Source organism: Fundulus heteroclitus, chromosome 3, assembly GCF_011125445.2.
Source record: "Fundulus heteroclitus isolate FHET01 chromosome 3, MU-UCD_Fhet_4.1, whole genome shotgun sequence".
Lineage (NCBI taxonomy): Eukaryota > Metazoa > Chordata > Actinopteri > Cyprinodontiformes > Fundulidae > Fundulus > Fundulus heteroclitus.
The window spans coordinates 17,263,370-17,280,416 of record NC_046363.1 but is presented as its reverse complement, the minus strand read 5'-3'; the positions used below and the strand labels follow the sequence as shown (position 1 = coordinate 17,280,416).

At 41.5% G+C, this 17,047-nt stretch overlaps 1 protein-coding gene across 30 annotated transcripts in view; it reads right to left on the bottom strand.

The window, feature by feature from the left end:
- The window catches only part of LOC105918963 (focal adhesion kinase 1), an 83,143-nt gene that overhangs the window by 53,418 nt on the left and 12,678 nt on the right, over positions 1-17,047 (bottom strand). For 29 of the 30 annotated variants that reach the window (XM_036130972.1, XM_036130975.1, XM_036130963.1 and 26 more), the window contains exons 2-4: positions 16,328-16,354; positions 1,592-1,872; positions 1,331-1,497 (exon numbers count right to left, since the gene is read on the bottom strand). In XM_036130972.1, coding sequence (XP_035986865.1) covers positions 1,331-1,497; positions 1,592-1,828 — 404 coding nt within the window. In that variant the 5' untranslated portion in view covers positions 1,829-1,872; positions 16,328-16,354. Of the gene's footprint in view, positions 1-1,330; positions 1,498-1,591; positions 1,873-10,794; positions 11,573-16,327; positions 16,355-17,047 lie in introns of those variants that run through there. The other variant, XM_036130961.1, reaches the window with a different exon arrangement.

Genomic DNA, 17,047 nt, shown 5'->3' with positions numbered 1-17,047 from the left:
AGTAACCAACACAAATTAGTACAAAAGTATGAAGAGAAAGCTTGCTGCATGGTTTTCTTTCTTTTTTACAAATATAAATGTCACAAGTGTAGGATACATTGGTGTTCAGAATTCCTGCGAGTATTTTGTAGAACCACTTTCAGCTCAAACTATAGCTGCAAGTACTTCGCAGGTATGTCTCTCTGGACATCTCAAAACTGATGCTGCTGCTCATTCTTTACAAAATATGTCAAACTGAGTAAGGTTGGATTGAGAGCACACGTGAGCTTCATTTTTTCAAGTTTTTGATCTAAGCTGCTCCTTTGAAGCATTGGCTGTACGTTTGGAGTCATTGATACTCATCTTCCCATTAAACCTGGCCATATTCCAGGTATGATATTAAGGGTCACTGCTGGGTTTGTGCGTCCAGGCGTCTAACTACGTTCCTTCAACAAAGGCTTTCTTTTCGCCAGTCTTCCATAAAGACTGATTTAGAGCCAAGACCTTGAAAGGATACCTTACTAACCCTTCAACTCTATAATTATATGCTTCCTTTTTGTGGTCCATCATATAAAGTCCCAATAGAATACAAAAAGGGTAAATCTCCGATTTTATTTTACCAAATCCGACTAATAATTTTTTTCCTCCTTTTTGTTTCACAAAAATAAATTGTTTTAATAATCAGCTTTTATGTCAAGCATTTCATCTGGGAGCTGACCTGAATTTAAAGTGCAACCAAATACAAGCTGTGAAACATGCTTGGAAAACAAGATGGCAGCCCTGCCGTTGTAAACAATGAAAATATAACTAAATGTTTGCTGCCAGTGGTATTACACAATGAGTTAAGAACAAGCTTCACTTCACTTGTGTAGCTTCAAACTACCTAAAAAAAAAAAATAGGGAATAAGTGAACTAAAGTGCCTCATTATGGTAGAAAAATATATATTTGACAGTATTTTCTCTTCATGGAAGCCCAATGAGTTTATTGGTAAAAATAAATTCCAAATTTACCAAAACTTTAATCTTAAAAATTGTACATTTGATTGTACAACCCTAGTATAAATGTACAAAAATATGAAAAGGTTTAAGGGGTCTAAATACTTTTGCAAGGCACTGCATTTCTAATTTAAGTTACCTTACAGCGACTTTAAATACGATTCTTGGGTTAATATCTGGCAACAATCTCTCGCCTCAGCAGATTTAACAACTTCACTAACCTACAAGCAAATTGGCTTTACTTCATCCTTTAACCTTCCATCACAAGTAGACCTAAAGACTCACCTTTAATCCTCATAATCGAGGGCAGAGATGAGGGAATGAGTAGACAGCAACTTAAAAGTCTTAATCTTACCGCCACTCTTCCTGTGGATGCTGTTTCTCATATCTCTCTCTGACATGAGACACGCCCAGATCCGGATGCAACCAGTGCAGAGCATCAGAGTGCAAATGGGTCAACCGGAGGCCCAGAGATGACACGCAGCGTAGCTTGTGGATCTCTGCTATCTTCTGGATAACACCCTGTAAAAACAATGTAGATGTTTGTAAAACCTATAAAAATCACTGATGTGTGTAGCTGAGAAGGTGACTGAGAAGGAGAGAGTGCGCCTCTTACCCGGACATCCGTACCGTCTCCATGCCTGATGTTACTCGCCCAGTTGCTTGGTTCACTGTTTGTCTCGAAGTAATGGAAGATTTTGAGAACTCGGTCCATGGACCCCGGAGGCCGCTCCAGGCCTCCGGCAGAGCCGCTAGTGCCGGGAGCTCCAGGCATCCCGGGCCGGGGTTTAACCCCACAACCACCCGCTGCCGAGTGATTGAGGCTGGGCTCCAGGTAGGAAGACGATGCCATGCCTGACTCCGATGGTCCTGCTGGGGCTAACTGGCCGTCATATTCTGGAACGAGACGGGCAAACTGAGTTTAGTACGCGGAGGATGACTACCAAACAAACAATCTGTGTGCATCTAGTGCAGGTTTTTTTTTTTCCTTTAGGGAAAAGCGCTCAATTCAAACATACATCTTTGTGTTACTGAACCATTAATCAGCTGAAGTGCTGAAGGTGAAAAAAACGCTTGCCCTTTTAACGTTTTTTTAAAGAATAATAGGAAAGATGGCTGTGCCAACGGTCATCAGTCCTGACTAAAACCACACTCAATAGGACATGAAAAGAATCAATGGCCAATAAATCGAAGCATAAAGGAGATTGCAGACCTCAATCCATCAAGATCAACCAGCCAATCAATGTCACTAAAGCCTTATGGGACTCTCAGGCACATAGTGCCTTGCTAAAGTTTTTACCCCTTGGGCCTGTCCACATTTTGGTACGTTACAATCAGAAACATCAAGCCATTTTATTGGAATTTTATGTAATAAACTCTCCTTCGCTCATGGTGTACAATCACCATGAGGAATGAAATCAGACTAAAGTTTAAAGCTGCTGAAATGTGAGACTTTTGCAGGCCCCCAGGAGGCCACTGTATAAAACCCCCTGGCTACAGTCACTCTCCTCCTAAACAGCAGCGTTGGAGCTTCCTATGGCCTGAGACCCGCAGGAAGGAGTGGGAGCCGCCTCCTCACTGCGCCGCTTCGAGCTAGCCGCCTGCTCGCTGGCTAGCTTCGAGCTAGCCGCCTCTTCACAGCCCCGCGTCGAGCTAGCCGCCTGCTCGCTGGCTAGCTTTGCCTGTTAGCTCACCCGGAGCTAACAGGCAAAGCTCCCGCTAGCTTATTTGAAACCAAGCTTTGCTGATGTATATGAGTGTGATTTACGGTTATAACAAACTTTATTTCCAGAAGGGGTTTATACACCGATGGGATATTAAAGTTTGTGTTGTCCGATCCGCTCATCGCCACAAAATATAGCTTAAAAGTCCGTCCGAAAGGTTACCGGTTTTACTGAGCAAATCATTAAAACTTTATTTTTATCCATTAATGTTTTGTTTAACGCAGGGAGTTGCATTGTGAATGGGTTGAAAACGCATCAAATGTTCTAAATTAGTCAAGCTAATTTGATCTCATTCCACTTTCTTTAAGATGACCTTTAGTTCTCGAACGTAGATCCGCAGTGAACCAGGATTCACTGAATCATTCTGATGATGGTTTTCTTATTTTGTCCTTTTTGTATCTTTTGTGTGTACACAGTTCTTTAGCTTCTTTTTATCTTCATTTTGCTCAGTAGTTTTAGTTCAGTTTCACTAGCCTAGTAGAGAGGATTTGCTGATTGATATATAGTGTTTATTCAGACAAACAACGTTTTATAGTGACGTTCTCTGGATGTTCATTTTATTTCTTTCAATAAATTCTTGAACTTGAAGAGAAGTTGTCACTTCTTCTTCCATATGTGTGCAAAGTTTGCTGTTAAAAGATCACCAGTGCTCGAATCATCCCTTTCAACTATTGTCCTGATATCAGCTGTTGGGGCTGATATTCACCAGACAATACCTAACAGACAGAGAGTTAGTTATTAAACAATAAATAACTTTAAACAGTGCATAATGGCACAACACTCATCAAAATATCTAGTGTAACCAGTTGTCTCGAGAACCTGTGTGCAAGTCAGTAAAAATCCAGCCGTTCCATGAAGGCTTCAGATGTTTGTTGGAGGACATTAATGAACAACTAGCATCATGAAGAGTAGGGAACACAGATCAGGGATGAAGTTGTGGAAAATCTTAAGGCAGGGTCATAACAACAAAATCCTCAGCTTACAGAGGATTTTACAGAGCACTTTTGATCGACAGCGCAACGACAAACTAAAAACATGGCCGCCCACCTACACTGACAAGTAAGGTCAGGCAAGAAGGTAGATAAGCCGAGGTAACTCTGGGGGAGCTGCAGAGATCCACAGCCACAATGGGAGAATCTGCTGACAGGGCAACTTTTTGTCAAGCACTTCAAAAGTCTGGCTATGGAAAAAGTGCAAAGAGAAAGCCAGTACTATAAGTCCCGTTTCCAGGCAGCCACAAGATGTACAGAGGATAAAGAAAACAAGGAAGATTGTAGTCTGATCAGATTAAACTCTCTGGCAGCACGTGAAGCGCTGCGTGTGGGATGGAAACTAAAGGCCTGTACCCACTTTGCAAGAACAGAGGAATTTGTTCTAAGTTGATTCTGACCAGGACATTTCATACTTCACAACACACTCGAGTGCAAAACTCCAGGGAAGTCCTTCTGGAAAGACCGCCATCACTTCAGATTACCAATCCCAGAACACGCGTTAGACATCACACAACAAATCTACTTCTTCCCTGATAGAAAGTCAAAATCAGAAAGTCCTAAACTAGTGCTGCAAGAAAAGAGTCCCACTGTTTGTTTTTTTGGTGAGAGAGAAAACCATCTATTCTTACTAAGCGTGTAGATGCCTTAAGGTAGCAGTAGTAGTAGCTAGTGGGAGAAAATGGGGAAAAGAATGCAAACGTTTGCAAGGTGCTGTGTCTGCATTACAAAACACAAACAATGCGTAACATTCCCACCAGTGAAATGGTAGGAAGAGTGAGTCATGTTTTTTTTTTTTTTTTAACAGAGCTATGTTCTGCTGGGAAAATCTGCATGCTGACAATCAAGTGGATGTTAATTTGACATTTTCACCCGGCCTGACATTTTTTAGCCGCCATCATCCTCCACACACAGAGCAGCGGCTCCCCGCCTGCCCTTGCGTTTGCTAACACTGATTCTAAACCCGATGAACCAAATCTATCCATCTACCCGAATGCCTGAAAATCCAACATGTTTGTGCACGGCAGCACCAGACAAGGCTCTCTGTGATAGTGAAAACATGAAAATCAAGCACATTTCCCCTTCAAAAGAAATCTTTCCCATGTAGACGAACAACTTTTATTGTCCTGCTGGAATCAAAAGTGCATCTTTATTCGGGAGGGCCCTATTCATGCAAATATGTGATGCAAGTACCAATTCTGACTGTTTCACCCATTTAGATTGTTCCCTCCCTCTTAGAAAGTAGGAATGCCATTTTTACATCCTTTTGAGCTAAATGCAGACCTGCTGCATCATCCTGTCCTATCCTGGACAACCAAACTGGGTTTGCTGAGTCATCATCACAACAGGAAGTCCTTTCAGCTGACAGCAGGCCGGAGCTGCTCGGTTACAACAGGAGATGCAGGAAAACCAAACAGGATTGTTTGAAGAAACACCAACTAATTTTCTGTATAGTCAGCATCCCTACAGGAAAGTTATTCTTTCAGAAATGAATTACTACTTTTTATTAGATGCCATCATCCTACCCAGGAAATCCAAGCGAAAAAGTAACTAAGGCAACTGCTTCAGCACAAAAAAATAAAATAAAAAAATCACGGCAAACTCAGTCCACAGGACAGCCTGGAGCAAAGCAAGGAGCGCGACTGAATCAGTATATTCAGCATTTCTTGTTTTGTGCTCGGGTCATGGCCAGAATAACTTCCTGCTGAACCACAGGACCAAAAATATGATCCAGTCGGTGGATTCAGCTTTTTTTCGGCAGCGTGGCCATCAGCTGCCTCTGTGCACTGATGTGCACGACGACTGCAAAAGGAGGACGCGGTGTGTCGTGTGCCTCGACTCTGCGTGGCCCCGCTCTTACAAACCCGTGCCGCATGGAAACCGCGTCTGCACGTCCACATGTCCTACGCACGTCATTATTCATGCCCGGCGTCTACACAGAGGCGATTCAATGCTTCTCCTTTGTGGAGATCCGCTTGTGGCTATTCTGGGTTGACATGAGCGCGCACTCTTTCATGCTGCCATCCCGCTCCTTGAAGTCCTGTGCATCTGTTATTTTCTCACATTGTCTGTAGAATTCAGACTTAACGTTCAACAAGTGTCTGAAAAGAAATAAGAAGCAATGCTTTTGTAAAAAAAAAAAAAAAAAACGAAACAAAAACAAAACGACCGAGGATAAGGTGTGGCACCTTTGATTAGCAGACGGCCGCTCAAAGTGCAGTTAGTGAGAGCCTTTAATGCAGCAGGAACCCAAAGAGATCAGTGCATCAGTCACAGTGTCGTCACACTCTTGGAGATTTTTTGAGATTTAATGGAGATTATAAGAGATTTAATGCAACAGATTAGCAGAGATCAGATTAAGGAAGGACCGGTTATGGCGTGACCACGGTCAACCAATTAAAAGTATATAAAACAAGCCTGAGGTGAAAGTTTGGATATCCAAACTGGTTGCACATATAAAATATATATGTTTTAGCAGGACAGAGCGCAGCAATTCCTCTTTCAACCTGATGGTTGCTGACAGGTTTTCACAATACGAGCCATAAGAAGAATGAACTTTGATTTTTGGTGAGGAAACCTAACATTTAAATGCATTTTGAGGTATCCTACACTCAACGGCCACTTTATCACGTAAACCTGCTCAATTGCTTGTTAAAAGAAACACAAAATAACAGAATTGGCCAATAGTATGGGAGCGGTATTCATGCATCTAGACAATGTAAAGACGGTTTGCCAAAATTTAAGGCAATAGAATTAGGGAAAAGGAGATTTAGGTGATCTTCAACGTGGCACAGTTGCTGGCACCAGATGGGCTGGTCTGAGTATTTGAGAACCCAAAAATATTCTACTTCAGTTGGATTTATACTGAGTTTCACCCTGAAAACCATCTCGGGTATACAGACTGGTTAAAAAAAATATGGAAAGGCTGGTTTATTGACCGGACAATCAGTGCACTGTACTCCAAAGGCCTCCAGATTCATCCAAAAAAACAAAACAAAAAAACACCTTTTAGACGTGATGGAACAACAGATTTGACTGTGTGGAGCCATCATACCAATATGGACCAAAGGAGGAGGAATCTCTGAGGAACCCTTGTTGAATTTACGCTATAAAGAATTAAGGGAGTTCCCGATGTTTAACAGGGTCAAGTCAGGTAATAATATAGTGTACCTAACAAAGAGGCCAGTGAGTTAATATTGTGTCCTCTAAAACATTTGTTTAAAAAGGCATCGAGACAATGAAGTTGCTAACGCTGCTACTGATATGCCTGTGCTGCTTTTATGTAACAGAAATGCAAAGAAACAAAACTTCATAATTCTACAACACATATTGAAAATCTATCAATTTAAATTGGCAACATCTATTCCCATTTTTTAAGTGGAGGAATAACAATGGCAGCAGGACATTTTACTTTCAGTTGGATTTATTGTTATTGAGAAATTAATTTTAGGTTATTAGATTTCCCAATATTAAATAGAAGATTTAGAATTCAATAATCTGCTGGATTTCCTTAGACAGAAAAACCTTTGTCTGTATGATTTGACTGAATTGTCTTTGTAAAGTGCCTTGAGATGACGTTGTGAATTGGCCGCATTTAAATAAAACTGAAGTAAATTAAACTGAAGATAATGTATCTACATAAAAATAAGGAAGTATGGTATAATATTGGCTGATTTTTATCAGAGAATAAAATTGTGAAACCATGTTAGGAACGCAATTATTTGCCCAATTATTTGTAGTTTCCTAATCCTCAGATGTTCTAAAAGCTCCCTCTGCATCCCCCATGCCTTATTTCCATGTGATGTGTTTAGACATGTAATAACATAATTCTCTCTCCAAGGCATAAAGAAAGAAGCAATTGCATCAGATGAAGTACCACAGTCAGTCACAATCTGCTAGAGGCACATACATAACACATTAAGAAAAAAAAGCATTTCCACACAACCACATTATTTCTAAATTCAGCTTTACTGAATCCTATTAGAGAAGTAGGAACGCCAACATTTCAAGCATGCATGCATCCTGTTTAAGAAGCTGAGTGCAGGGAGCTGGTGGCATGGTGTGGAAACAGTCATCTCATCCTGAATGTGACTAAAACACAGGAGATGACTGTATCGAGCATTTTGCTGGGCATCGATATCGAGTTTGACATTTTTATATCGTGACAAACTGATCTAGAACCTCTGGAGATGACTGTGCAGAGAAGGATTCTCCATAAAATGAGGGACATTGCAGACTACCCTGAGCATCCTCTTCAGTCAGAGGCTTCTTTCACTAACACATACCCCACACCCACAAGGGCAGCGTAGGCTGCTGGCACCCCCAACCCCACTACCCCCCAGCCCCCACAGGGGGCTCCACTAACTGGCAGCCGGCCTGTTGGACCACAGCAGGCTGAGGATGAACCCTGCACCACACCACAGCAGCAGCAGGAGGGTTTCTGAGCCCAGCTTCACAGGGAACTGGGTTACCGGTTAAAGCTCGCTGCTGTGAGAGGTAATGCTTCTCCATCCCCTTTCTTTGCATCTCGCTCAACATTTTCTGCCCCCCCCCCCATATTTTAGTCCAATATGATTCCTGCATTCTTCCCGCTGCATCAATCTCCATAAGTCTCCTCTCTGAAACTCTTCTCTCACACTTAGAGACCTTTTAGATCCAGCCTTCCCCAACTCCATTTGATCCTCTTGTCCTATTGAACCACTTCATTTCCTTCCTGCCTCTCATCTTCCTCCTATCCTCAAACAATTCCCTTCATCCTCCCCCCCCCCTCTCTCTCTCTCGCTACTCATCCATCCCCGTTCTCAACGATGCACACCATGAACACCAGAGCAGCAGGTAGAATCAGTTTAAAGGCCAAACACTAGCTCCTCAAACGCAGGTGAATGAAAGACCGTGCACGACTCCAACGCATGAGAGTCTGTAATCATTTACTTCTGTGGCTGGCACACAAACTACAGAACCCTACTTGTGTTTGGATGAAAAAGACCCGACGCCCACACAGGCAAAATAAATAATCTGACAGCCAGTCCTCATAACGAGGAGATGCTGGGAGAATCTAAGCCAAATGTACTCCGCTGTTTGAAAGCTGGTGATGCAGTGCTTCAAAGCACCTTTGGGAGACGCTTCAAAGTTTTTCATCAGTTCTGCATCTAGGGCTCATTTATCATAGACGGCGACAGCCGCAGCCTCACAGGACTGGATTTCTGGGCTTTCTAGCTCCCGAACACCCGATGATGAAATTCATAGAGTTGTTTCTGCAGTCAGAAGCTCCTCACTACGGAGCAGCGAGTCCCGTACCTACAACCAGTAGGCTGCAGGTAAGACGGTTTCCTGGGGTTTGCAATGACAGAAATACAAACTGTTTTTTTTTTTTAAAGACAAGATGCAAAAAAAAAGTTATGAGAGGCCTTAATAGTGCACTGACGCGTTCTGTTGAAGAATTGGAGGATGGCACGCACCCCAACCTCTGTATCCAATATGGCTGGCACGTTATAATAATAGGTAAAAGTTTTAAGATTAAACCACTTATTTGAGTTTATGGAAGTTTATATCTGAATAACACAGCGGCCCACATAGCCATGTGAAACTTATTCATGAACACGTCCCTTTAGTGTTTTGAGAATTACTTGTTGTTGCTGCTTACCAGTAGTTAGCATCTCAGACAGCAAATCCCAGTGGATTTACAACCAGCAACTAGAACACACTCCAGGACAAATTAAATACCCAATTTTTACAAACTGTAAAGATTTAAAATGAAGCTGTACAATATATATTGAATTGCAATCGTCATCACAAAATTAATGATTGCAATACTGCAATCACAACGGTTTGATTGGAGGCAATTTGGAAGGCTATACCATGTCAGCCGCCCTGCACTGAAACCCAGAAAATTATTAGTACCCAGGGCCGGACGATGATTTAATAACAATATATATTGATTGATAGACGTGTGGTTCATTGGGGGGAAAAAAGGGTCAATAAAAAGTTCACTAGGAGAACAGTTTTGCTTCCTTTTGCATGCTAGCCTAGCATGTAGGTTAATACTGCAGTCATTACATCCTCCCAACCAATCACAAACACAGAACCAGGAAGGTTCTGTCACTAAGCTCCGCCCCCTTCAAGGAGTTCAGAGAGCATGTGCAGTTTTGGTAAAAAGTTGGTTGAATAAAAGGTTGAGTTTGAATTCAGTGTTTGTGTGTTCTTTATCTAAAAATAAATAATTCAGCAACAGCATAAAATGGCCAAGGTTGCACTTAAAGTATGTTTTTTTTGTGATAATTATTGATATTGATTAATATGGCTAGATCTAATTGAATAGAGTAAAATTACAAAATTAACTAGATTTGATGTGTCTCTATTAGGGTGTGAAAAAAACCTTCATCTAGAGAAAATACAATTAGATGTAAAAACTAAGAATCTGATTCTTTTATTTTATTAATTAAATCTGTGTTTTTAAGGATGAATCAGTGCAGAACAATTGAGTCCAATTTTAACTTTTATGGGCAGGATCCAATGTGGTCCTGACACTGAAAGAAGCACTGAAGTTAGCATATAGCGCATTTTTTGAGGTAAAAAAACAAAATCTCTAAAAAGATCCACTTTGGGTTTGATCGATCGCCATATTTTGAACAACTGATAATGATGAAGCCATTTATAACCTTAAGTCTTGGTGACAAAAAGACAATTTATTTACACAAATAGAACACAGGATTAGCAAATGATAATGTGCTTGGTTTTAAATAATATGCAAGTGTTATTAGATTGTGAACCAACCAGATGCTGATTTCAGTTTCATTAGCGAGCCAGGACGTACTTCAAATATGGTTGTTAAATACTTGAAAACAGTTCATGACCTTGTAGTTTTATTTCTACAATGTAACCAATATGCTGCCATACAGACAATTTAAAAGCAGAGGAGCTTCCTAAACGCTAATTTAGCTTGATAAAGCCACAACAGACCTCAGCTGGGGAGCTGCTTTAAAAGAGACTTTCCAAAGGTTATATTTAGAAGTTTTAAAGTTGTTAGCCCTCTTGAAAAAGGTCTCATTACACCCTGTTCTCGTATAAAAACGGGAAATCTTAACAGTGACAAAGACGGTACGTACTTGGAAGAGGATGCTGCGCATAGATGCAGGCTCCTTTGCTCCAGCACAGAGGGATACAGCCACTGTTCTCCATTTTATCCGAAGGGTGTCAGGTTCCAGTGTGGGCCACAGAGCCCACTTTATATCGCTCGGCTCAAATACCAGCATAGAGCCAACAACGAAGAGCGGTCTCTATTCCAGCCTTTTCCAAATATATTAAATAATTACGGCTGAAAAATCTGAATACGCAAAGGAAGAACGATTAGAGAGACGTTGTAGAATCGATCGGCGTTCTGGTTTACTGGAATCTGGATTATTTCTGGAGACGCAAGTCTCCATGGTGAGAAAAGGTTTATTGTAAAGAGTCTGTAAAAAAAAAAACACCAGGACTATCACGGAGGTCTTTCCAGCTTGCTGAGATGCTTTTTTTTTGCAACTTGGAAGTAATTTATAGTCAGGTTTCCTGTAAATCAAGCCATCCAATTCATTTCACGACCTTTGACCCAGCAAAACACATTTTTCAAAGCACAACGATTCCTTGTCAAGGAGCTATTTTTTTTAGCTCTGTTGCCTCAGGGAGTCCCAGTCTTAGAGGATTTAGATAATTGGTAATTTAGTGAAAGATGCGTCCTTAAAGAGGAGGTGTCCGGACCAGAAATGCAGTCGATAAGATGATTTCTTTGCAATTAGATCATTCTGTTGCAAAATAAATCCTCACATGAGCTCAAATCCAGGTCATCGGAGCCAAGCAGTCCAATTTATTAATCCTGATGTGAAAGTTAAAGATCTTCTCTGGTTAAATCAGGGATACATGAAAAAAAAAAAAAAAAAGAAAGCTTGGTCCTTTGTACCAGATTCCCAGTTTACAAAGTGACACTGAAGGCAAATCTTTCCACAGAGGCAGTCATTTTTGTTTGGAGAATCCACAATATTGTCCAAAAGAGATAGCAAAACAAATCAGTCAGAACTCAGATGCGAGAATCGGGCATCAGTGGGCTGTAGAGACGAAAAAGATGTAGGGCAGAGAGGGGAGCGGAGAAATGGAACAGACAGAGAGAGAGGGGAAGATAAAAGTGGCCAATACTGTAGGGAAAAGGCAATGCAAGAAGAGGAAAGAGACGCGGAGCAAGAAGAGGCAGCGGATGAAAAGCACAAACAGATTGTTAGAAAAGAAAAGGAGGAAGATGAGCTAATAAGGTGAGTGGGATGGAGACAGAAAGCGGAGGAACCCCAGGGAGCAGCCGAGCCTCACATCCTCCAAAGATTGCTCATAATGCCTGCAGGAAGCAGCCGGGTCAAAGCAGGAATCTGATGCTGGAGAGGGACACGATGTGACAGTCTTAGAGGTGAAGAGCTTTAAAGACAATTTTTAAAAAAGCTGGGCTTCAAACCCGGACGGGAGGAGAGTCAGGCACCGAAGACAGGCTGGGGGGAAAAAAAAAAAGAGGCAAAAATAAAAGCAGAAGATTGTTTGATGCAGCAAATCCCTTTCAAAGTTAGTGAGCCGTGCGTCGTTCGGCACGGTCTCACAAGCCTTTCTTCTGTAGCGTCGCAGGAGAAGCAAGATCACGGCACCGCTCCCCGAGCTTTTACACATGCCGCGGACAAATACAAACGCTGCGCTTATCCCGAGAAATCCTCCAGCCCTCTGAAAGCAAGGTGTGTGTGTGTGTAAGTGACAGAAAAAGGATGCAGAAGGGTGTGTGTGTGTGTGCGTGCCGGTAATGATGCAAGTAGCCCAGAGAAATGTGAATCCTGGTGAGGGTGTGTTTGAATGTCAGCGAAAAGTGAGGGAGCCAAGAGGTTTTCCTCGGTGCCGCTGCGAACGCTAACAAGCAGAGGAGAAGGAGGGATGTGACTGGGATTGGGTGTGTGTAGGGCGGAGAAGGACAGAAGAGGAGGAGGAGGAGGAGGAAGGAAGAGCTAGGAACACTGTAATTGAGAGCTGATGCAGAGGCAGCAAATTGAACGCTACGCTGAAGAGGAAGCCTCTAATAAACAGCCATTCATGAAAGCACAAGCAGCTGAATTTAGTTTAGGAACTTAATCTTATGACAAATACTTCTTTGATCACGCTTAAAGGGATTAAAATGATCTGTGTTACTCTGGCTGAGGATTTTCAACACTTGTTTCACTACCTCACACCTGCCTCTTATCCCTCTCTCCTCCTCTCCAGACATACATCACCTGCTCCCGCATCATACCAGCCCCTCGCCAGCGGCGGGTCCTCCCACATCGAATCCCTCAGATGTGACAAAGCACACGAGGACAACGCGTGACAGCAGTTATTTAGGGAGCAAAACACTAGCAGTCATCTATCAGAGTGTGCAGATTAGCCAATTAGTAAAGAGAAAATCTTTTTAAAAAGAACCTGCTGCAGCTTAATTAGTATTTAGATTTACAATAACGTTCATTTAACCAAAAAGTTTGCGTCTGGTAGGAAATGAGACAGGGATCCGTAAAAACATATCATTTAGAAAGAAAAAATATTGTTAAAACAAATGATTACTTTAAACCAAAATCTACCAGGAGTATGAATATCTTCATGCTTTAATTGATATTAAGTCTGTGAAATAGCCACACATGGATGCAATTTTTTTTTTATTTGTAGTAGGGTATAGTGGCGTGAGTAAAGGTCCACTTAAAGCCATCATGCTGTTACAAAAACAGCAGTCTGGACTGCAGCGACTAGTCAATATAACTTATTTAATTATTATAAGCTCGTCGTTTTTAGCCAAAGTCAGAACCGCTTTTCCTCCAAATTGCTGAGTACGAAAGGCTCAAACGGCCTAAAAGATTAAAGTACTTCAGGTCAAAACTATAAATGGGGTTTGGACGTTCTCTAAGGTTCCACTGCGAGCCACAGCAGCTCAGGATGCAGGCACAGCGAGCAGCTGAAGAGACTCCACCATGGGCCTCCAGCTTGTTTAAAGTTGCTGAATTCACACCGGGAACATCTGGGCCACTTTGAACGGACCAGAGTTAGTTTTCCCCTTTGGTCCGGACCGTTTGTGCAGGTGTAAATACACTCAGGCGTAAGGACCAAAAAGCCAAAGCTCGATCCAACCCAGATACAGAAAACATATGTCTCTTTGGACTCAACAAGCCACCGTAGCGCTAAGGTAGTACCCGATGATAGCAGCCAGCATACTGTGGGACTCCTTCAGCTCGCATTCCCTGACGCCGTTCCAAATTATAAATAAAATGTCTTGAAACATGCATTGAAAGAGCTGTAATAACGGCATCGATGCGCCACGTCCCGCCCTGGTCGTCTCACACGTGGCTCTGCTGCAAGTTATAGCTCACTCGCAAAAATGACGATGTGAAAGCAATCTGCACTGAGCAACAAAAATAAAACTTTCATCCTTAAACACGTCTCCTGTCTGCCATGTTTTCCACCTAATTAAGCGTCTTTAGACTCAAGTCTGACTGACTGAGGCTGTGCCTGAATGTGCAGCCAACCAAGTCAATGTCGCTCCATCAAGTTACCAAAGCAAAATAAATCTAAACTAGACAATACATACAAGGAATAAATACAACTCACTTATAAATGACACTGATGGAACGGTTTCCACTGTTAAGTGAAGGGGTGTACTCTAAACATGTTGCATTTCCTTGGAAATCATACTCATGACTAAACTAAGGTCCATTTCTGTTTAGGTATTTATAAATGAAACACCTTAAAAGAGCTTTGTTTTATTTATTGTTTTACACATATTTCACTCATAATGCAAATCTTTAAGTTTATAGTCCAAAAATATACTGAATTAAAAAATAAAATTGCTTCTTTGGTGGTTAAAGGCATACTATGCAACATTTTTCAGTTAATTAACGTGTTCCATACCGTTTTGGATGATTAAATGAGTCATTTCAGGTCGAACAAAGGTTTTCTCGGCCGCCCTGGGGGTCTGTGGGGGAAATACCGCACTTGCAATTGCAAGAGCTCACGCCCGCACACACAGAAGTCTCGCTTTACGGAGAGAACTCCATGTGTTTTTGCCCTGCCATTCACTATATGCACACGCAAAAGCAACAAAGAACCGCGTGTTAACCTCAAATAAACATGCAAGCATATCGAGTTTTATTATTATTATTATTATTTTTTTTTTTTTTAATGTTGGCGAGATGCTACCGCGGCGGCCAAGATAGCGCTGCGGGAAGCTTGATGTTCATACTTTCACTGTGTTAGTCATTGTTTGTACTGCCATTTTTTCCACTTTTCGTTGCGTTCACCTGTCTGCTAAGCTCAAAACAACCGCGCCTGGCTTGACGGGGAAACCAGAACAGCTGAGCATCTTTATGACAGTGCACTTTTACTTTCACCCTCTGGGGGGAGCCTCGCTGGAAAATCAACCCCGGTTGCATAGTATACCTTTAAATTAATCAAAAGCATGTTATAAAGAAAATATAAAAAATAAAATACACCATTAGTGGCATAATTAAACACAAAGTTCATGTTTTAGAGCGAAATGAGAAGACTTTTGAAGTCGTCGCTTCAGATTTTCTCGTAGCTTTAGTCAAGTTGACATCATGTAGGACAAAACCGGCATGCTGGGATTCAGAGGCTGCATGTTTCGTGTTATCCCCAGTGCTCCTTTCAACAGGAAGCTGTGGACTGGTTGTTGGTTCAAACCCTCTCCACTGGTGTGGGAGTGTACATTTAAATGTCTGAACAAGTTAACATGGTTAGGAGTTCCTGAACCACTCAACGCTGAGCTGACCAAATTACATTTATAAACAGCTTAAAAGATTTTCTTTAGAAACTCAGTTAAAAAAAAACATAAATTCTATATAATGTCTTCTGGCCGTGTTTGTTTGTTCTTGTGGTCAACTTCTGTCGGCTTATTAGTCATATTTTCTGTACGTCACACAGCAATAGATCCGTCGGTCGCTGTAATTTAGCAGCTCAGAAGCTGACCTGATTGTAGCGACGTGTCTTCCTAAAAGACCGGCAGAAGTTACCGCCTAGGAAATATAAAATATGCTTTTTGGTCTTTTTTTAGGAATCAAACCTTCCTGGCTCCAAACATCCTGATCGAAGATGTGCTGTGGGACCATCGGTTACCTAGCAACAACCAGGGAGCGAGCAGGGCGCTAAGGGCCATTACTCGGCTTATCTATACCTTTGAAATTAATTCAGCTCAACCTCGATCTGCTCCACGAAACAGTAAAGCCAAAACCTTATCCAGAGTAAAAGATGTCAGAATTTTTTATAAACGGACAAACTTCATCTATTCTTCAATTTCTGGTAAAATTAAGAAACATTACATTATTAAAAAAAAATGATGTAATGTTTATTCTATGATAGAGCTAAGAAAAATAACAATTTATATTGTGCATTTATACACGCTGTAATTAACCTCGGGGTACTTTATGCAAGAAGTGTAATTTAATGTTGCACCAGGATGTGATCTAGAGTCAGAAGTGATCAATTTTCATTGCTTTCATTAATCGAATACAATTAAAAAAATAATTTAATCTCGACATATTAAAGCAGAAAAACAATATACAACACAAGCACAGCACACACACAAAAAAAAGAAACTGTACTTACCAGCATAATAAGATATTCTGGAAATCTCTGAAAAAGAGGAGACATGAAACAAACATTTTACTTCGTCAGCCTTGATAGTAAAACATGAAAGTGTCTGACGTGGTGAATCATTTACAGCATGAAAATCAATTCTGGCTGCGGCATCAATGAGTTACCACGCCGCGTAGCACATACTTCATCCACAGTAAATACTGGACCTTCTGTTCTCTGTTCCTCACAACCAGAAACTCATTAGTGGACCGAGATCGCGGCAAAACCTGCATTCATGTGCAGCTTTACAGTGACTTGCCGAGGTATATCACCGGGAACTTCCAGTTCGAAAAGATTACATGGCAAATTAAAAAAGGAGGAATTAAACAAAGTGAGGTTAACAAACTGGCTTCCCACATGGCAGTCAGGGATGCTGCACATTTTTACCATTTAAACTTTTCTGGACTGAACCTTTACTACTAAAGCTCTCTAGGGGCTAATATTTCTACAGTGGGAACATTTTAAATACGGAACCTGTAAGAGAGATGGAAACTGAAAGGAAGAAATTACGGAAATAAGGAAAGACGACAAGGGCACGGAAATAATTAAGGACATATGCAAAAACGAGGGGGGGGGGAGAGAAATCAGGGAAATAATGAATGACGAGTAAGGAAAGGGAGATAAGTGGAAAAAAAAAAGTTTGGATAGAAGGATGGAAGCAACTTCAGATGGATGGATGGCTGGATGGAG